The sequence below is a fragment of the Ustilago hordei genome (genome assembly GCF_900519145.1).
Source record: "Ustilago hordei strain Uho2 genome assembly, contig: UHO2_contig_08, whole genome shotgun sequence".
Lineage (NCBI taxonomy): Eukaryota > Fungi > Basidiomycota > Ustilaginomycetes > Ustilaginales > Ustilaginaceae > Ustilago > Ustilago hordei.
Genome location: NW_024545262.1, coordinates 331,068 through 351,129, shown reverse-complemented (window position 1 = coordinate 351,129; position 20,062 = coordinate 331,068). Strand labels below are relative to the sequence as shown.

Below are 20,062 nucleotides of genomic sequence, written 5' to 3'. Positions count from 1 at the left end.
TGAGGTCAATCGATCTCACCCAACGACCAGGAGCCGGAGGAGCAGGACTGTGTCAAAGAGGAGCTCCCACAGAGTGAGAAGAACAAGGGGAGGACGAGCAGTATGGCAGAGGCCATGCTCCCCTCAGAAGGAGCAGTGTCGTATATATACTACTCGTTCTCTTTGTCTCCTCAAGCTCTTTCGGACCCCATACTGCAAGCAGGCATCCAAGCGACATTGTTCATTGGGAATCTTATGTTGTCTCTTGACTAGATATCCTAGGTACCTTACAGAGCTCCTGCACAAGAGACCTGCCCTTCATTGACGCTTAGAGCACATAGGCCTGGCCAGCCTCGCTTCAAAGCTGTTGGAAGGGTGATACTTGACTGTATCTCTTCCAAAAAAAGTTGTTTTTTGCCCAAAATACCTCAAGTAATTTCGCTCAACTTTCGCATCAAGACACTCGACACTGTTATCCGACACTGCCTTCGGTATCGATTGTTATTCAGACCGCAGTAGAGTACTGCCTATGGATGTCGTCAATAGCGGTGATACAACACACTCGCTATGTTCGAAGCAATGACCTGCAATTGCAACTTGTGACGGAACAACTAAGTATATGATATGGTAAAGATATAGCTAGTTAAGTGTAGAGTGGATGAGGATCCACTTGACGACTATGACAAAGGGGATGTGTAGTTATATAGACATTCTCGCAGTGTCGCCTGCGACACAGCTCTTGCTCTTCTCAGAAAGTGTCAGTTCTCCTCTGGCCCCTCATGCCCCCCTCTTTAAGCGCAGGGCAGACGCGTTTGGCGTGTCTGATCTGAATCTCTGCGAAAATGCCGTCGAGTGAAGTGCGGACTACTTTACTCGACGCGTCAATCGCGCTTCGACGCCACTGTGCGCCAGAGAACAACACTTGACTCTGAACACAAAAATCTCGAACCGTTTCGATTGCCAGCATCTCTGTCCTCCACCTTGCCAATCAACATCATTCTTGCTCCCATCTGCACTTCATCTGACACCCACACATCCAGCCTTTGTTGCCGTATACCCTGTTACTCTCCGGTAGCAGTCGGACTCTCATACCTGGCTCACAGGGCTCGCCCTCCAAGATCACCAACATTGGACCCGGATCCCCTTCCTTATCCTACGTAATGTCAATCCCCACCTCTTCAACGGGCCAGGCGTATCCGTCAGTGCTGGACTATCGCATCGTCCAACTCATCAGAGGAGGTGGCTTCAGCAAAGTCTTTCGCGCTGTCAACCCATCCTCCAAATCGAATCCAGTTGCAGCCATCAAGGTCATCTCGTACGCCCCGAATCGATCCAACAAATACCCCATCGACCGTCGCGCACTGCAAAAGGAAGTGCAAGTCCATTCCATCCTCAAACATCCAAATGTGCTCGAGTTTCTTGGCGCCGTCGAGCGCGGCGTAGACAAGAACGGCAATGCAGGCAAAGAAAAGGGCATCTTGATGGGCGAGGCAGTTGCAACTACACAAGAGTCGATCAAAGCTCGCGACAAGGAACGTCAGAAGATGCTCGATTCGCCCTCTCACGACAACAACTACGTACCAGGCCTCTATATGGTGCTTGAGCTAGGAGCAGGAGGTGATTTGTTCGACAAGATCGCACCGGATTACGGAGTTGAGGAAGATCTGGCACACTTTTACTTTCAGCAGCTGCTTGCAGGTCTCGAATACATTCATTCACAGGGTGTTACACACAGAGATATCAAGCCGGAGAACATGCTACTGGATGCAGAGGGCAACCTCAAGATCGCCGATTTTGGTCTCTGCTCCGTGTACAAGTACAAGGGTAAAGAGAGGGAGCTGACGGGTGCTTGCGGTTCATTGCCCTACATTGCACCAGAGATGAACGGCAAGCCGTACCGTGGCGAATTTGTCGACGTCTGGAGCTCGGGTGTTGTGCTCTTTGCGATGCTTGTTGGAAGCACACCGTGGGACGAGCCGACTTCGCGATCTCCCGAATACAATGCCTACCGCTCTGGCGAGCTGTTCGAGTACGAACCGTGGACCAAGATCCCACGTGATGCTCTGTCGCTGCTCAAAAAGATGATGCATCCCAATCCAGATAAAAGAATCACATTCGAAGGCATCCGTCGTCACCGCTGGTTCAGGCGTGCAAATGACTTGATGACGCAGAAGGGCAAATGCAACGACCCGGTCAATTTGGCGGAGAAGCTTCTTCAAGGTCTGGCAGTGTCCGGTGACATCAACTTGGAGGTCGGAGGCGCAGCTGCACGTCGACTCGACCTTCACACAGACGGACAGCGAGCACAGGTACCCGACAACGTGTCTCTCACGCAACCAGAGGCAATACAGAACAGTTCGTTTGGCTTGGCCGCTGGCAGCGCAGTAGCGCGAGGTTGGCGCGATGATGCAAGCCACGCTGTTGGATTGGCTCTTCCTTCATCCACGGCGATGCCAGCTATTGCAACGGGTAACGACGATATGTCGCGTCGCTTTGCTATGAGTCAACACATCTCTTCTCGTCGACTCGAGTTCTCTTCCTCAGGCAGCGGGCTGGGTGGAGAAATGGCTCTGCCTGGCGCATCGCAGTTTACACAAGCACTCAATCACTTTACACAGTTCGAAGCGCTTACTCACTTGGCCGGCGCAGGAAGTTCACATCTTCGCTTCTCGCCTCACCTGACTCGATTCTTCTCGTCTGCTACTGCCGCGATGATAGTAGCCATGGTGACAGAAGTGCTCGACGGGCTTGCGATCCAGAACGCAGTAGATGCTATCGGCGATCAGGAGGAACTGGAGGAAGCATACAATTTCATGGTGGAAGGCGAGCCAGAGACCACAGCGGCTAGCAATGATGCATCGCGCGCTTCGAGCAAGAGGCTTGCAGTTGGATCAAGAGGTGCACGTGTGCGTCTGGCTACCATGGACAGGCGCAAGTGCCCATTGCGAGGTGAAGTGAGAGTGGAGAATCTTGTTGCTTCAGATGCACCAGCGTCAGATACATCGGACGATGGCGCCAAGTGTTTGGTGGTCATGAAGAGAAGCAAGGGCGATCCATTGGAGTGGAGGCGACTCTTCCGAGAGTTGTGTCGAAGGGAGGAAATCCGCTCTACAATCATCTCGACCTGATCATCATGTTCAATCGCCTTTCATCATCAGCATAGCCTTTTGACTGTCTACTCTTTGCACCTCGATCCAGTACCCTTAGCTCTTGTTCATGGATCGCGCAACTGTCTGTACAGTGAACCTCTCCTGAAACCTCTCTCTTTATTCTCTCTCTCTCTCTCTCTCTCTTTGACGTTTTGACTTTGGAAATGTGGGGGAGAGAGCCTTAACAGGCGCAAGATCGGAGCACGGGCCACGAGTTCAGATCGGGGAAAAGCGTGTCATCCAAAAATCACCCCAAAAGTCGCTCGACAAAGCACGTGAGGGATCTGAGTTGCTGACAGGTAAAACAGCTGCATCGCCTCCTTTCGCAGTTGCAACTCCACATGGACACCAGAGTCTGACTTTGGTTTCAGCCGATCCGCAACACAAAGCACAACGACTTTGCGCTGCCTTTTCTTTACATCTTGACCATCATCTCCTTGCACGAACATATAGCTGCTGCTGCTCTACGATCGATCCTAGCAGCATTTCAAGACTTAGGCCACTCAGCAAATACCACATAGACACGCAAATCTCGCATCATGGGTGAAGAAGAAATCGGAGGTGCTGTCCCAAAGGAGCAGCGACAGGGATGGGGTCAGTTCCTCAAGTCGATCGCCACCTTCTCTGGTGATCTTTCCTCTCTCACAGCGCCCTCATTCATCCTTTCGCCGGTCTCTCTCGCCGAGTTCCCCGCTTACTGGGGCGAGCACCCGAGTGCCTTCGCCGAGATCGCCAAGGGCAAGGATGAGGTGGAACGCATGAACCTCGTCCTCAAGTGGTTCGTCTCGACGCTCAAAGGACAATTCACCGCCCGCAACACCTCGATGGGATCCGAGAAGAAACCCCTCAACCCCATCCTTGGCGAGCTCTTCCTCGGCAAGTGGCCCGACAAGAACGGTCGTGGTGAGACTACTCTCACTACTGAGCAGGTTTCGCACCACCCTCCCGTCACTGCCTACCACATCGAGAACAAGAACGCCGGTGTCACACTCGAGGGTCACTGCGGACAGAAGACCTCTTTTTCAGGACGAACTATTCAGGTGAAGCAGGTCGGTCACGCCGTGCTCCGAGTTAAGGTCGCCGCCAAAGAGGAGCTCTACCTCATCACTCTTCCCAACTTGCTCATCGAAGGTCTCTGGTACGGCTCGCCATACGTCGAGCTCACCAGCAACTCTTACATCCAGTCCACCACTGGTCTCCTCACCACCCTCTCCTATACTGGTAAGGGCTACTTCTCCGGCAAAGCACACTCTTTCAAGGCCACCATCGGTGCCGGAGGCAACACTCTCTATACTGTCGAAGGAGAGTGGGCTGGTGTTTGCAAGTACAAGGGCAAGTCTCCCTCTGGTGGTAGCAACCAAGTCTTCTGGGACGCATCGACTGAACGTGAGGAGGTCTCGGTAGAGGCGGTGGAGAAGCAGGGTGAGATGGAGTCTCGTAAAGTGTGGAAGACGGTTGCCAACGGTATCAGGACTGGTGACTTTGACACTGCATCCAAGGACAAGGCGAGGATCGAGAATGCTCAGAGGCAGAAGCGTAAGGATGAGGCGGCTGCGGGGACTCCACACCAATTGACATACTTTGTGCACGTTGACGATGATCAGGAGTACTCGCAGTTGGCAGCTATGTTCAAGGGCCAGCCTGCTACTGAGGATGCCTACCGAAGGAAGCCTAGCGCCTAAAGAGAGCGACATCATTGTTGCAGGCGCGCTGCAAGCTCCGACAGTACTAGGCGGGCTTGATAGATGCACCTCTCTCGGATCCTGGAGGGTAGCGTGTTCATACACAGATTTGATTGTTCGGATTCCTACGTCAGCCATACACAGATAATGAATACATTTTCTTGAAAGATACCGCCAGATGCGGATGTAGCCTGCACGAGTAAGAGCATGTGCTTCCTATCGCAGCAAGTGGGCAGGAACGGAACCAGGCATGACATTGTGTCTGAGATTTGGTACTTCCAAGAGCGAACCTCTTGGTGAACACAGCATGAAGTTCGGCACTTGTCCTCCACTTCCGTGCAGCTGCGAGTTGCAGAAACGCGCCGAACTGAGCCAGATTTTTGAGAAGTGTTGGTCTAAGCGAGGAAGCTTCACCTTCTTCTTGCTACCATCCACTCACAGCTTCCGAGTATCGCATCCATCCTGGGCGAGCTTGAGCAGGGGTCTGTCTACGAGAGATTTGAGGCGACCATGAGCGTCCTTCTCGAGACCTCGCTGGGCGACATCGTCATCGACCTGCACACCGAACTGGCACCACGCTCTTGCACCAACTTCCTAAAGCTTTGTTCCAAACACTACTACAAGCTCAACGCCTTCTTCACTGTCGAGAAGGACTTTCTCGCTCAGACAGGCAATCCTACAAACACAGGCAAAGGAGGCGCGAGCATTTGGTCTCAGCTTCCATCCTCATCCAAGGACAAACTCGATGATCCGCTTTTCCGTCCCGAGACGTCGGGTGATCAGCTGAAGCACACCAAGAAGGGTACCGTATCATTTACTTGTTCCCGCAAACGCACCAAGCATTTTGACGACGATGGAGAAGAGAGCGAAGAGACCGAGCTAGTTGCTGGATCGCAGTTCTTCATCACACTCAAGGACGAAATCGACTATCTCGACGGCCGCCATGCGCCATTCGCTATTGTCGTCGAGGGCCAAGAACCAGGTGGAACACTAGACAAGATCAATGAAGCCTTCACGGATGAACAAAAGCGACCGCTCAAAGACATCCGTATTCGCCACGTTGTCGTCCTCGAAGATCCTTTCCCGGACCCTGACGGCTTCCTTCCACCGTCAAGATCTCCTTCCCCCACTCCCTCCCAAATCCGCGCCCTTCGCTTGGCCGACGATGAAGATCTCTCCACCGACCCCGACGCGAACTCAACCGAAGAATCCCGTCGAAAGGCAGACACAAACGCCGCAGCCCTCACCCTCGAAATGGTTGGTGATCTTCCCTTCGCCGAAATCCGCCCTCCAGAAAACATCCTCTTCGTCTGCAAACTAAACCCAGTCACCCGCAGCGACGATCTGGAACTCATCTTTTCCCGCTTTGGCAAGATTCTATCGTGCGAAGTGATCAAAGATAAGAAAACGGGCGATTCGCTGCAGTATGCGTTCATAGAGTTTGACAAGAAGGATGACGCAGAAAGGGCGTATTTCAAGATGCAGAATGTGCTGGTGGATGATAGGAGGATCTGGGTGGATTTCTCGCAAAGTGTAAGTCGGTTGCATGGAGATTGGGTGAGGAAGAGGAATGGTGGGAGGGAGGCTCCTAAGGGGCATTATAAGTGGGGTGGCGAGGGGAGGAGGGATGATGGGCAATCGAATAGTGGTGCTGATTCATATAGGCCGAGGGCTGGTGGATATCAGAATGGGGAAAGGTGGAGGGATGGAGAGAGGTATGGTGAACGTTCCTCACGACGTGATGAGGGTGATAGACGGCATCGCAACGGAGAAGACCAAGATCGAGATCGTGCCTACAAGAGGTCAAGAAGGCACGATGAAGGCACGGAAAGTCGTCGAGATGGCCGAACTTCAGCCATATCTCAGCGTCACAGCGATGATCGATCAGGGAAACATTCTATTCGAGACGATCGAGAACGGACACACATAGACCCACACAAACGGCGATCCAATGGCCGAGACCGTGGAGATGATGATCGAAGCAGAAGAGGGCACGATGATGACAGAGGCAGCCATAAGAGACACGACCAAGATGATAGAAGGCATCGAGATTCAGGGTCACGCCGGCATGAGACGGGTCGCTCAGATCGATCAGGGTATGGAGACAGGCGTGAGCGTGAGCGTGAGCGCGACAGTCGCAGGAAGGAGGATAGACATCGACACCGTGATGAAGCACGTCGATAGTATGTTACTCCTCTCGCTCTATCAATCTCTGAAGCATGTCTCGTCTGAACTCAATCGCACGAAAAACAGACGAACCAAACCAACTGGATTGCAGGCAAAGACCCGTCTCGACCCGCCGTAACAGAAGGCCGGTCGAGCGCAGAAACGAGCGGCAAGGGAAGGTGTACAGGGAGGGCAATTGAATCGACGAACCAGGCTGCTAACAGTGCGCCTGGCCTTGGTGAAGAAAAAAAATCAAAAAATCAAAAAATCGATTGTTTTGAACGCGCGCGCCATCATGACTGATCACGTGATGCATCGACTTCCTCTGGAACATTGTGACGGTCTGAGCCTGTGAAGTTGAGCAACGCGGATATGAGTTGAGACCCTTCTTTTTTCTTTTTTTCTTTTTTTTTTTTTTTTTTTTTTCTTTTTTCCTTTTTTGGCTCAGCGTCGCGCTCAAACCAAGCTCGGGCCTTGCCGAACAAAGCTCAAATCGGCAATTTTGCTATCGGTGTTTTTTCCTCCCGCTTCTTCCTTCCAGCCCGACATCATCCCCCATCACTGTTTGCTTTCGTGTTCGCACCTTCGTCCACGACAACCTTGGAGCAGCTGCATCGTAGCTACTGCGCTCTCCCCCGCAATCTAAGCAGGAAGGAGGTGTTTCAAGCAATGCAATCAAGCTCGACGAAATGAAGGCCTCCCCGCACATCAAATCGAGCGCGCTGGCGCCCTCGCCAACAGCCGCCTTCTTCCCACCCTCCTCCTCATCACGGCACAACAGCTCGTATCCCTCCAACGCAGTGGTGGAAGATGACGAAGCGCTCGACGAGATCCGTCGTTACGAATCCTTCTCTACCGTCGATTGGGTTGTCGATAACACCCGCGAACGCAATCGTCTAGCACGTGAACGCCAAGCAGCTTCCGCACATTTCGTCTCCTCTTGCTCCTCCAATTCTCATCTCGCCAACGGAAGGAGTCGTAGTGGTGGGGACGCTGATGCAGCCTGGGGTCATATCGGGTTTGGAAGGGCTGGTGTACCGCCAAGATGGTGGCCCAGAGGTCCTTGGGGTAGGCGAGCATGGTTGCTGTGGGGCATCGTGAAAAGTGCCTTATCGGCATTTACGAATAGCGGTGTGATAGTGTTGGTCGGGATATTGATCGGCTTGAATATGGGCGTCATCAGTTTGGCGACCGAGTGGGCTTCGGATTTGAAGCAGGGGTACTGTAGTTCGGGGTGGTGGTTGAATCAGAAGTTCTGCTGTTGGGAGATGATGGATCAGGCTGGGCCGGGTGGAGCACCCTTACCAGCTGCAGCGAAGGTGCTGGCTACTGCAACGGTCACTGCGACTGCATCCTCTTCCAAAGCAGACGCAGCAGCGGCAGCTCTCTCATCTTCAGCATCAGCTGCTACCGCAACCCTCGCAGCCGCAGCAAGAGACGCCTTCAACTTGACAACACGTGCCCTTCCCGAGCACGAAATATGGTCCAGATCCGCAGACACCATCTTCCACGACGGTTTTGGCTCAGGCCTACAGCTCCTCTCCAGACGAGCAGAAGGAGCAGCATCAGGCGGAGGCGATTTCAGCGAGACTTGCACCGATTGGGTTCCTTGGTCCAGATGGACCTTCCCTGCATGGATCATCTACATTCTTTTCTCGGGCTTGCTCTCTTTCGTTTGCGCGCACCTCGTCAAGTCGTTTGCGCCTTATGCAGCCGGTAGTGGTATTTCGGAGATCAAGTGCATCTTGGCAGGCTTCGTGATCAACGGCTATCTCGGATTCTGGACGCTCGCGATCAAGTCTCTCACCCTCCCGCTAGCTATCGCCTCGGGTCTCAGTGTTGGTAAGGAAGGTCCGGCGGTGCATGTGGCATGTTGCATCGGCAATGTAGTAGCCTCTTTCTTCCGCTCCTTCAACCGGAGTCAAGCAAAGATGCGAGAACTGTTGACGGCCTCCTCTGCTGCCGGTGTTGCTGTTGCTTTCGGCTCGCCCATCGGTGGAGTGCTCTTCTCGCTGGAGGAGATGGCATACAACTTCCCTGCTTCGACAATGTGGCGTTCGTTCTTGTGTGCGCTGGCAGCTACGGTGACGTTGTCATTCATGAACCCGTTCAGGACGGGCAAGTTGGTTCTTTTCCAAGTCTCCTACGACCGAGACTGGCATTATTTCGAGATCATCTTTTATATCCTCATCGGGATCTTTGGTGGTCTTTACGGCGCTTTCGTCATCAAGTACAACCTTCAGGTTCAGTCTTTCCGACGCAGCTATCTCGCCAAACACGGTGTCAGCGAAGTGGTTATCCTTGCGACACTGACAGCATTCATCGGCTATGCGAACAAGTTCTTACGAATCGACATGACCGAATCCCTCGAAATCCTGTTCAGAGAATGCGAAGGTGGAGGAGACTACGACAATCTCTGTCAGACTTGGGCACAGTGGCGTATGGTCAACTCTCTACTCCTTGCCACTGTGTTACGTACAGCACTGGTCATCATTTCTTACGGCTGCAAAGTACCAGCTGGTATCTTTGTCCCTTCGATGGCTATCGGTGCCACGTTTGGCAGGATGGTCGGCATCCTGGTCAAGGCGCTGTACAACACTTTCCCGCACTGGTCTCTTTTCAGTGCATGTCAACCCGACGTACCTTGCATCACCCCTGGCACGTACGCATTCTTGGGCGCTGCAGCAGCACTAGCGGGAGTCACACGAATCACAGTAGCAGTGGTAGTGATCATGTTCGAACTCACCGGTGCTCTCACCTACATCTTACCAACGATGATCGTCGTAGGTATCACCAAGGGTGTTGCTGATTGGTTCTCGCGCGGAGGAATCGCGGAGCAGATGATCAAATTTTCCGGCTATCCATTCTTGGATAAGGACGATCACAGTTTTGGTATCCCCGTTGCTGATGTGATGCGTGTGAATCCGCAGGTGATCTACGCGGGGGGTATGAAACTGAGTGAACTGGAGAGCAAGTTGGCTGATGGAACATACAAAGGCTTTCCCTTGGTGCAGAGTAAAGAAGATTCAACCTTGTTGGGTTACGCAGGCAAGGTGGAGTTGCGGTATGCGATTGGAAAAGCGAGAAGGGCGAGAGCGTTGGGAGGGGAGACGATGTGTTTGTTCAGTATTGGACCAAATGCAGTTGGATCTAGAGGACAACAGCAGGATCTGTTATCGGTTGCATCATTGCCAACGACAGCGGCGGCGGATCGAGCGGTGAGAGAGAACATATTGAGTCGGTTTAGCGAGGCTACTGGTGCAGGAACTGCGTTGGGGCTCGGTGCAGGTTCTGGGATTGCAAGTGGCAGTGCTGGACAAAGACACGAGTCGGAATCGCTGATTGGGAGACTCGATGACGACCAAGGTGATGATGACGAACACAACCACCGCCCGCCTCCGTCCTATCGGGTTGGCACAGACGCAGGCGAGGATGGCGCAGGTAACGAGGCCGATGACCCGATCCTGGGCGAGGCCGGAGGAGGCGTTGACGGGGAAGGAGATTGCGACATGCTTGAATTGGCAGGCTGGATCGATCCGGCCCCACTCATCGTTCAACCGGGTATGGCGCTGGAAACTGTGATGGACATGTTCAAGAATCTTGGTCCTCGAGTTATTCTCGTTGTTGAATACGGCAAGCTCTCGGGTCTCGTCACTGTCAAAGATGTGCTCAAGCGGATCGCACAGCAGGAGAAAGCGGAAGCAGCGGCTCGTTCTGCTGCGATGCAGCTGCCCACTAGCGGACCCTCGAGCAATCTTGCCGGCGGTCACAGTGAAGAGAGTTTCGGAGGCGGAGAGCTGGAAGTACTGCTCAAGGAGGCGTACGACTGGGCGCAGGACAAGTGGAGGGTGGTTGCTCCTCATATAGATCGCATTAGCAGTCGGGTTGGGTTGGGAGCAGGAGGAAGCTGGAGGAGGAATGGGAGGAGACAGCAGCAGGCAGGAGGAGGAAATGGAGCAGGGTCGGCTTACTGGCATCTCAGAGGCGATACTGTGGAGGATAGGTACGATGAGACGGCGGATCCTGAGGAAGCAGTACCGATGTCGTCGACTGCATCGCAGCAGAGACAAAAGAGGAGAAGTGAAGAGCATGAACACTTGGTTTTAGGCGATGAGGACGAGTAAGATGTGCCGAAAAGTCTCAGCGTGTACTTTCTAGAGAGGCAATAACGAATTGGCAGCGATGAAGCGCAGAGATTGAGAGCATGCCTTCTGACGGTTTAAAGGGTGTGGATGTGGCAAATTGAGCCTTCAAAATCATTGGGTGTGTGAGTTTTGATTGGGGAGAAAAGTGTTAAAGGTTGGATAAAGGTGGCTGCTTCTGACATTCAACGCAGCTTTTTGTCCTCAAAGAAGCCTCTCAAATGCCTCAACTGCCAAACGCAAGCTCCAAGCAAAGTAATCAACTGCAACGAACTCCACCACATTGCCCTCGAGTTTGTCACTTCGGACAAATCCCTGAACTCTGCCTCTCTCTCTCTCTGGTACTGCTGTTCCTTTCTGATATCCCTCAACCTGGCATTCAAGTGGCTCACTCTCTGTGCGAGATCCTGAACATGGCTCTTATCCTTGTGCGTGTTATCCGGCTTGGCGTCGCCGATGACGATGTCGAGATGCATACGGACTTGAACTGCTGGTCTGCCGTCGAATTTGGCTGTGAGGCAGATTCGATGGTCTCCAGCTTCGTGTGATGTGAAGGCGAACTTGCCTTCGGGTGGTCCACGGGAAGAGGTAACAACGTGGTCATCTTTGACTTCGCGAACGGAGATGTAAATACCCATGTCGTCTTTGACGACGAAACGTTGGAGTGTGGTATCCCATTCTTCAGTCATGTAGTGGCCGACGACTACGGTATCGTTGGGAAGCTCTTCGAGGAAGCATTTGGGTGTGTCGGGCTCGAGGTAGAAGTAGAGGGCGGATGCGGATCGAGCGGCGAGTAGGAGGGAGATGAGAAGGAGGAGGAGCGAGGATCTGCCAAACATCTTTGCGGGTGATCAGGGTGGGGTGAAGACGAGCTTGATGCCTGTGTCTGAGCGTAAGGACTGGCACTGGGCTGATTCAGTGATGAGGCAGACGACTAAGTAACCGGGTTGAGCGGGTGCTGCGATGCGAGTTGGTCTTGGTTGAGGGAAGGAGGTATCCTGTGGTTGGTATAGCCGGCCTTGCCTAGATGACGAACGACCTTTGCTCTCTGACCGGTGCGGGGTACTTTGTGCGTGCTGAGGAGCTTGTGCAAGCCGCTAGTTGTATCGTGAGGTGAATGCTGGCTATAAGCTTGGCCGTAGAGTGATGGTGTCGACGGTGATGAGGATGGTGAAAGGGTGCAGGAAGAGGCGACGTGGAGCCGAACCGTGCTTCGCAGCTCGCTGGAAGAACGCTCGGACACTCTAACATTGCAAAAGCATCTGAGACAGCGCTGGCAGCAGTCACGTGCTTAAAATGGAAAACACTGCAAGACTGTGTATCTGTAGATCTAACATACAGTGCCTTTCTTCTGGCTATTATTGCTTCAGCCGCTGTCGGTCAGTCCCGACAAGCATGTACGAAATCAGTACTATGTCTGTGAGCCTCTCGTGCAGCTTGAGACGTGCTCGAGGCCTCGGTGGACTTTGTGAGGAGGTGGAACGTCGACCATGAGAGAAATGTTGTTGATCAAAGACGATATCCTCGAAAGGAGCAATAAATGCGCCAAAAAGAAAAGATGGCACACAAATGTGTTGCAAGAATGGCCGAACAAAATCAAGTTTTTCGGTTGTGAGATCTCAGTTTTTTCACAGCAAAAAAAGAAAGAAAAAATCAAATCAGCAAGGCTGTTGAAAATGACATCATCGGTCGGTCGTCTCCATGACCTTCTTTCGTTCAATCGCAGACAAAGCTCAAGGTCCGGCATCACCATCCGACGCCAGTGACGGTACCATGCAGGGAGGCGGCCCAACCACACACCTTTAGCTTGCAGCGAAGCATGAGAGTGTCTACAATGCTGACGACATTGCAAGACCATCGGTGCGATCATCGCCGGAACGGTCGATGAATGATGGAGATGGTGCCGGCAGCAGATGACCAGAGCAACTGGGTAGGTTGGATAGCGAAGGGAGGCGCAAGCGGATACTTTGGCGCGGCTAACACTTTGGCTATCGGAGTCTGTGTAGGCGAGACTAGAATGCAAATCATCCTCCTTTCAACCGGCGTCGATACTGGCTCTTCACTGGTGGTAAATCAAAGGTCCAGATAAGGAAGGACAGAAGGGCAACGTCACCGCGTGGCTTGACACAGCAGTGAGTTCCGGAAGGCCACGCGCAGCGGCCCCACCCGCACGACAGAATGCTGGAGATGCAAGGCACTGACTTTCGAGCCCAAACCGGAGCGACGGTCCTGCTGAGTGGCTTGTCTCAAATGCCCAGGGACAAGGTCAAACGGAAATTGCTCGCTTGCTCTCCGACTGCCGTGCCGGCGGCATTTCCTCGAGAGGTTGCAAAGGAATGCAGAGGGATGCAGAGGGATGCAGAGGGATGCAGATACAGTAATGCTCACAGTCTGGAGTGTGAAACCGAAAAGGGCTCATGTGCCCTTGTCTCCCCTATCCCCCTTTTTCCCCTTTTCTTTCGGCTGATCCGATGGTTGTTGAATCACCAGAGCCTCTCGTCACTACACTTGAACATATCGGTAGGGCAGTCAAGAAGCAAGGCGTCAGACAAGAGAATCAAGGGAGAGAAAGTTGGGACAGCCGTCAAAAGCGAAGAGGCAATGACAAGAGAAAGCAATCGACAGGGCTCGGTGGTACAGAGCCGGGGGGTTTTTTATCTTGGTTTTTTTTTTCTTTCTTTTTTTTCTTTTCTTCGATTAAAAATAATAATATTCTTGGCGTCGCCTCTGAAATCGGCTGGAATTGGGCAAGGCGTGAGATGACATTTGACGCTCGCGCAGATCGCCGTTAGCACAAAGCTGACGCTCAAGTGCCTCTCTCGGTCTCAATAGTTTGCAATATGTTTTCCGACTTTTTCTTGCCTCGCTGTCAAAGAAATCTCCGCGTCCAAGTTTTCAAAATTGCACTGCCGCTGCACCACATGTTATGCTAATGCCATACAATAGCCCGCATGACATTCCGCTTGCCAAGATGGATTCTGGCTACCGAAATAGGAGAGAGAGCACCAAGACTGGCGCGTCTGCAGAATGTCTAGCCTGATTACGCGCTCACAGGAAGCGAAGCTGGCGTCGAGTCAAAGAGGAGGCCTTGTTCTGATTGACGGGACAAAGGGGCCGGGCTCGCGGTTCTCACGGTTCTCGTGGTTCTCGCCTCGACCTTTTCTCATTACCTCATTACGTCGTTGCTCTGTTTTGGCCTTTTTGGGCCTTTTTGGCTGTGCAATGAGCTCGATCCACGCGACAAGGTCTGTCTGTTCGCCAAAAGAAACCTGTTTGCAAATATATATATATATATATATATATATTTTCTTTCTTTTTCTTTTTCTTTCTTTTTCTTTTTCTTTCTTTTTCTTTCTTTCTTTTTTTTTTTTTCTTTTTTCTTTTCTGGCTGGCCAGTGAGAAAGAATTAAATTTGGCTGTAAGGATCTGCTGCTCTGATGCTTGCTCGGTGTGAGCGTATGGCTGTGAAAGTTTTATATGCCTTGGATTCATTTGTCCCGATCGAAACGCCAATCGATGTCAACGGTCGACTTGACTTTCTTACAGTCTTTCGGCCTTGTTCCGCTCCGCCCTTAGTCGCCGCAACAGTGGCTGAGCCCGAGAGAGACTGGCTACTGCACACCAACACTGTTGCAAGCTTTTTCTCCCACATTTTGCAGAGCTTGTTTCAAACTTAGCTCATGGCTTCATTTTTCAAGTCTCACTGCTGGCTACTGGCTAACTTGGCGGCTGGCTGCTCGACAAGCTTCTCATCTCCTGCCTTTTCGCTCTGACCCTCTCTGCTTCCAACTGGACACGCCAACGTTGACTCTCCACCCTTTCTCGTCTCCACCCTTTCTCATCTCCACCTACACCATCCTTGTCAACCACCATCTCCCTCTTCTTCCTCTTCTTCCTTCGCACCTGCTTCAAGCTTGTCGACACCCAACGCATCAACTCAACCCTAGCCCTGCACATATCAAAAACAGGCTTGTCGAGCAGAATTCTTTCCGCTACGCAACAAGTCCTATAGACGATAGCACAATACCAGCTGGATACTACCCACCTCGCCGCACTCGATTTCCCCTAGCCCGCTAATTCTCGCTAGACCTTTTGCTTTCAAGCGCACAACCGTCACAAGCACTCAACAGCATTGCGTACGACCTCTGCTGCTCCAACAAGCTCACTGTTCCATTGTCCTCTTCCACACCCATCGCTGCAAGCTTGCGCAAACCCTATTTCATCCGCGCATCCAATCTTGGCTTTCATCTGCGTTCATCACCCTTGACTCTGCGCCCGAGCTAACCTTACTCCTGCTCGTCTCTCTAAGCCTAGCTTGTCTCACACGCTCATTATCGGCCACAAACCGCTAGCGCAACTGCCTTACAGCAAACAGTGAATCTATTTTCAAGCGCACTCCAGCACCACTTCATTTCAGTGGCAGCCTTACCCACTTTCCGCAGCGTACAGACGCGTTCCTAGCCTTTCTACCCCTTACTCTCTTTCCTTACTCTCTTTCCGCACTCTCAACATCGACACTTTTATCGACACTTTTATCGACACTTTCACCTGACTACCACCTCTTCAGTCGTCAGATACATGTCCCAATCTCCATAGACAGCCGACTCCACCTTCGACCCAGCTGACAACGTCCCTCAGTAATTCGCATCCACAAGCACGAGCCATTGACCCGCATCGATCACGATCAATCGATTTGCTTCTCTCTCCACCACATAGATCTGGACTTCGGATCTTGGATACCATGTTATCATCTAGGACAACTGCCCGTGCGGGCTTCTTGATCCTCACCTGCGCCTTGTGTGCGTCGGCATTAACAGTTCCAGGTGGTCCCTCTGTCTTTGCACCAGACGCTCCAGGCTCTTTGCAGAAGCGTGCAATCATGAAGGGCAACAACTATGTTCCGCTTGCAGGCACAACGGTGCCCCTCACACCACTCTTGCTCATCTTTGCCGGTCTTGGAGCCGCCGCAATCGGCCTCGTCATTGCTCTGATCCGCATCCTCATGCCCTCGTGTATGTCGAGATCCTCGCGCATCATCCTCGAGGAGCGGGAACGGGCTCGTCAGGACTTGCGCGTTCGTGGCGCAGCCAGTCCTCGAGCCAGTCCTGGCGGAAGCCCTACACCAGGAGCCAGCACTCCAACGCATGCACGACGATACCCAACGAACAAACCAATACGCCCGCTCGGACGCCACTCGCGAGGTAGCAGCATGACAGCAGCAGAATCCGCAGCCTATTCCGCCAAGCGACCATCCCATGGCTACCGTGGCACTTCTTTCTCACTAGCAGAGGCACGCAAGAACTCGGACAAGTCCTATCGGTCCAGCATCAGCGGCCTCCAACTGCCATTACTCAACTCGAACGATTCCAGCAGTGGCTCCTCGTTCCATGTCAGTGCACGAGAAAAGACCATGTCGGAACGAGCGAGATATCCCATCACAACCACCAACCAGCCTACTTCACCACGTCGGGGTGGCGACCGTCGACTCAGTTTTGGTACGCGCAACCTCAACCTCAACCGCACCAGTTCCATCGGCAAGGGTGCTGACTTGCAACGCACACGCAGCGGTCGACAGAACCACGAGATTGCTCTCGCTCCGCAAGCAGTGGATCGAGCCTATGCACAAAAGTGGGGTCGACGCGAGTCCCACACCCACCCTTTGCAAGCACCTCCTAGTCGACGTGATTCTACCCTCTCCATCTACGAGGTCAGCAGCAGCAGCGCCGAGCACAGCTATCTCGAGAGCAATGCCACAAGCCGCATCGGCTCGTTCAGCAACATGACCGGCACTCCGCTCCAGCCTCTCAGCACCGCTGGCTTCAGTGGCGCTCCGAACGCAACTCAACCATGGGCGAGTCCACAATCGGCCAGCAGATCGCCTTCGCCTGAGTTTGCTTCGCCGGATCCATCTCGACTTGGAGTGGCGCACCACGCTGTCGGAGGAGGCCGAAACTCATCGGCCAGCGGACTCCTCGACTCTGACGGCAGCGACAATGGCGCTGTGTCTCAGACGGCGGTGCTGATCCCTTCTCGAGCCACTTCCAGGCAACGATGAGCCTTGAGATTCATATCAGGCGAGCGACAGGAGGCTTGATCCTTTCCATTTGCATCTAATCAGGACACTGCCTTTCTTTTCTTACCTTTAAGCGACACGTCAGCCTTTGTTTTGCATCTCTTTTGCACGTTTCCACTCGTTCCCAGCACCCACGACATTCATTCACCAGTATTGATTTCCTCTGTCACCTCCTCACCTTCTCTCGCGTCGAGCGAAGCCGGCCTCGCAACCACAGTCCTGGGCCTTCAGTGTTTTCCTCCCTTGCCCTTTTTATTTTATTTTTATATATTTTTTATATGCACTCTCTCACGCATTCTCTCACGCATTCTCTCACTCGTCTGCAATCAACTGTACCATTATACGCATCACATGCACATTCTCGAATACACGACTCACACGCCATGGACGAGGAGTGTACTTGGTCTTGTACAGTAAGTAAACGCTGCGCTAGAGTACAGAGGTAGGACTATGCCTTGCCAGCGCTGGCTTTATGATTCTGTGCCAGATGGGTAATCTGATCGGTGATCTGTTGGAAGATGGGGAACGTTAAACTGTCCTTATACCTCTGCGTCGTTGTTCTTGACAAGATCGTCCCTGCTGGTGTCAACGACTGTTCATCCGGCACTTTCTCCTCGCTGAGGGCCAACACTGCCTCTTGCTTTGCTTGAAGTGGCTGATGAATGGCCTCTGCCTTGTCCTTGAAACTCGTCTGATTCAACTGTTTCTGCAGCAACTGTTGCGCATCTTGCTTTGCATCATCCAGTACCCTCACTAGACCAGGATCGATCGGTATGCTGCCCAGAAAGTGTATCGCTTCTCTCTTGGCCAACGCTTCACCCCCTCCCTTACCCCAAACATTCGTACAGTCTTTACAATGAGGACAGATGTACCCTGACATATTCTCTATCAACCCCAGCAGGGGCAACTCTGTCTTCCTACAGAAGTCTAAACTCCTCAAGTTATCCGCCAAACTAACTGCCTGAGGCGTAGTGACCATCACTGCTGCTGGATTAAAAGTGCGCAAGTACTCCAAGATAGAGATATGCTCATCCGATGTACCCGGTGGTGTGTCAATAATCAAGTAGTCCAACTCACCCCACCTTACATCGCCAAGGAACTGCTTGATCATAGCATTCTTCTTCGGACCTCTCCAGACGACGCTATCATTCTTGGACCGAAGCAAGAAACCAACCGACATTACAGCTAACTGTTGTGTTGCATCCGTATACACCGGAACCCATCCATCGGTGGATTGTTTCACTGTAGCCCCATCCAAACCGAGCATTCGGGGAATGGAAGGTCCGGTGAGATCGATATCGAGGATTCCAACTTTTGCTAAGCGTCCACCGGAAGAGGCGAAAGGAGTGGAGGCGAGAGAGAGTGCCAGTTGGGCTGAGACCGAGGATTTACCAACTCCTCCTTTGCCAGAGAGGACGAGGATGATGTTGGACACTTGCGAAAGTCGACGGACGATTTTTGGGTCTGCTCCGAGGTGCGATGCTGATGCCGAAACCGTGTTGGAGGGGCGAGCAGCACTCATTGTGGAGATTAAGCTGCCGGAAGAGGTAAACGATTGAGATGAGAATGGTGGAAGAAGAAACAGAGGTGGCTGAGTCGTGTGCGACTAGGCTGTTACCCGTGAATCGGTTATCTTTCTTAAGCTTTCTTCTCGAGCTTGTGGAGAACCGAGAGTGAATCGGGAACAAAAAAATAAAATAAAAAGGGAGATCGGGACATCGAGCCGATAAGATCTACAAGGGTTGCTAAGAATCTGTCGGTCTGTTCATTGCTACGTGTGTTTGAGTGTACCGCTGCTGGTAGCCTCAGAGTCGCTCCATCCGCTCACGGACGCTGTCCCGGTCGAGTTGGTTGAATTTCGGAGGTTGGTCAAGTTAACAGACACCATCGTGGCCTGAACAGTAGTTCGAAAGGATCCTGTCGAAACCATGACATGGTGCGCACAAACGATGGCAAGCTCGGACGAGTCTTGATGCTTTCTCGTACGCGTACAAGCTCATCTGTTTCTTGCCGATTATCCAGTCTCGTGCGTCTTTAGACTATGCATCATGATGCAAGAAGTATACTCCTCCTCCTTCTGAGATGCACTGAGTGTGAGTAGAGCAAAGGTTGTCATGCGTGGAAGCAAACAAAGCTCCTGCCGAGCGAAGGATCGCGACTCCTTCTGAGAGAGATATAAGCTCGCCCTTTCCGCACTGACCCAAACACCTTCGCTCACACCATCATCTCTGGTCGACGTAAGTCTGGAACAGGAACGCGCCTCCGCAAAACACACAATGATCTGGCCACGCAACGACGAAAAGGTCCGGGAACACTTCAAGAAGGACATCGAGAACCTTCACCTTCTCTACGATTACGATGCGGAGAACCCCAAAACAGGAGCTCCTGAGAAATGGCGCTACGAAATGTGGTTCCACTCCGAAGATCGAATCGTTTACGCTATCCACGGAGGTCCCATGGCGGGACGACTGAATTACCAGAAGGCTGACTACCAATGTATTCGTCCCGGAGAGCTCTATCAAGTAAATTGGTTGGAGGAGACTGGTACCATCTGCTCTCTAGTTTACGATATCAAGAAGCAAAAGATTACAACAATGCTCAACTTTAGCAAAGGCCATTGGCAGTACCCCGAGAAGGCTCACGGCGACAAGAGGAACCCAGAGGACTTCCAGCGATGGAGAGACCTCGCCAAGATTGGTGTCCAGACTGACAGACACATTCTCAATGATCAGGCGACTATCTTGGAGACGTTCCATGGAGCTGGTGATCTGCAAGATATCGACCTGAACGCAGCCACTCTCTAATTTACTCCTGTCATATTCCTTGTAGTGTTGTTTCGTTGATGCAGTCTCACTTAGCACAGTCCCACTC

At 52.4% G+C, this 20,062-nt stretch overlaps 9 protein-coding genes across 9 annotated transcripts; 6 read left to right on the top strand and 3 right to left on the bottom strand.

The window, feature by feature from the left end:
- Positions 1-1,139: 1,139 nt before the first annotated feature.
- Positions 1,140-3,107, top strand: UHO2_04235 (uncharacterized protein; the record flags this gene model as incomplete). The annotated part of the gene is made up of 1 exon (XM_041555908.1): positions 1,140-3,107. One exon carries the CDS (start codon positions 1,140-1,142, stop codon positions 3,105-3,107), a length of 1,968 nt encoding a protein of 655 aa, XP_041411842.1.
- A 560-nt stretch (positions 3,108-3,667) lies between these two features.
- UHO2_04234 (uncharacterized protein) lies at positions 3,668-4,810 on the top strand (the record flags this gene model as incomplete). Its single annotated transcript, XM_041555907.1, has 1 exon — positions 3,668-4,810. One exon carries the CDS (start codon positions 3,668-3,670, stop codon positions 4,808-4,810), a length of 1,143 nt encoding a protein of 380 aa, XP_041411841.1.
- A 510-nt stretch (positions 4,811-5,320) lies between these two features.
- On the top strand, positions 5,321-6,994 carry UHO2_04233 (uncharacterized protein; the record flags this gene model as incomplete). Its single annotated transcript, XM_041555906.1, has 1 exon — positions 5,321-6,994. One exon carries the CDS (start codon positions 5,321-5,323, stop codon positions 6,992-6,994), a length of 1,674 nt encoding a protein of 557 aa, XP_041411840.1.
- A 671-nt stretch (positions 6,995-7,665) lies between these two features.
- On the top strand, positions 7,666-11,100 carry UHO2_04232 (putative voltage-gated chloride channel (clc-a); the record flags this gene model as incomplete). The annotated part of the gene is made up of 1 exon (XM_041555905.1): positions 7,666-11,100. One exon carries the CDS (start codon positions 7,666-7,668, stop codon positions 11,098-11,100), a length of 3,435 nt encoding a protein of 1,144 aa, XP_041411839.1.
- A 203-nt stretch (positions 11,101-11,303) lies between these two features.
- On the bottom strand, positions 11,304-11,957 carry UHO2_04231 (uncharacterized protein; the record flags this gene model as incomplete). Its single annotated transcript, XM_041555904.1, has 1 exon — positions 11,304-11,957. One exon carries the CDS (start codon positions 11,955-11,957, stop codon positions 11,304-11,306), a length of 654 nt encoding a protein of 217 aa, XP_041411838.1.
- Positions 11,958-14,192: 2,235 nt separating this feature from the next.
- UHO2_04230 (uncharacterized protein) lies at positions 14,193-14,770 on the bottom strand (the record flags this gene model as incomplete). The annotated part of the gene is made up of 2 exons (XM_041555903.1): positions 14,193-14,387; positions 14,663-14,770. The coding sequence occupies 2 exons, from the start codon at positions 14,768-14,770 to the stop codon at positions 14,193-14,195; spliced, it is 303 nt and encodes a 100-aa protein (XP_041411837.1).
- Positions 14,771-15,859: 1,089 nt separating this feature from the next.
- Positions 15,860-17,173, top strand: UHO2_04229 (uncharacterized protein; the record flags this gene model as incomplete). Its single annotated transcript, XM_041555902.1, has 1 exon — positions 15,860-17,173. The coding sequence occupies one exon, from the start codon at positions 15,860-15,862 to the stop codon at positions 17,171-17,173; it is 1,314 nt and encodes a 437-aa protein (XP_041411836.1).
- Positions 17,174-17,639: 466 nt separating this feature from the next.
- Positions 17,640-18,713, bottom strand: UHO2_04228 (uncharacterized protein; the record flags this gene model as incomplete). Its single annotated transcript, XM_041555901.1, has 1 exon — positions 17,640-18,713. The coding sequence occupies one exon, from the start codon at positions 18,711-18,713 to the stop codon at positions 17,640-17,642; it is 1,074 nt and encodes a 357-aa protein (XP_041411835.1).
- Positions 18,714-19,467: 754 nt separating this feature from the next.
- UHO2_04227 (uncharacterized protein) lies at positions 19,468-19,995 on the top strand (the record flags this gene model as incomplete). Its single annotated transcript, XM_041555900.1, has 1 exon — positions 19,468-19,995. The coding sequence occupies one exon, from the start codon at positions 19,468-19,470 to the stop codon at positions 19,993-19,995; it is 528 nt and encodes a 175-aa protein (XP_041411834.1).
- Positions 19,996-20,062: the final 67 nt, after the last annotated feature.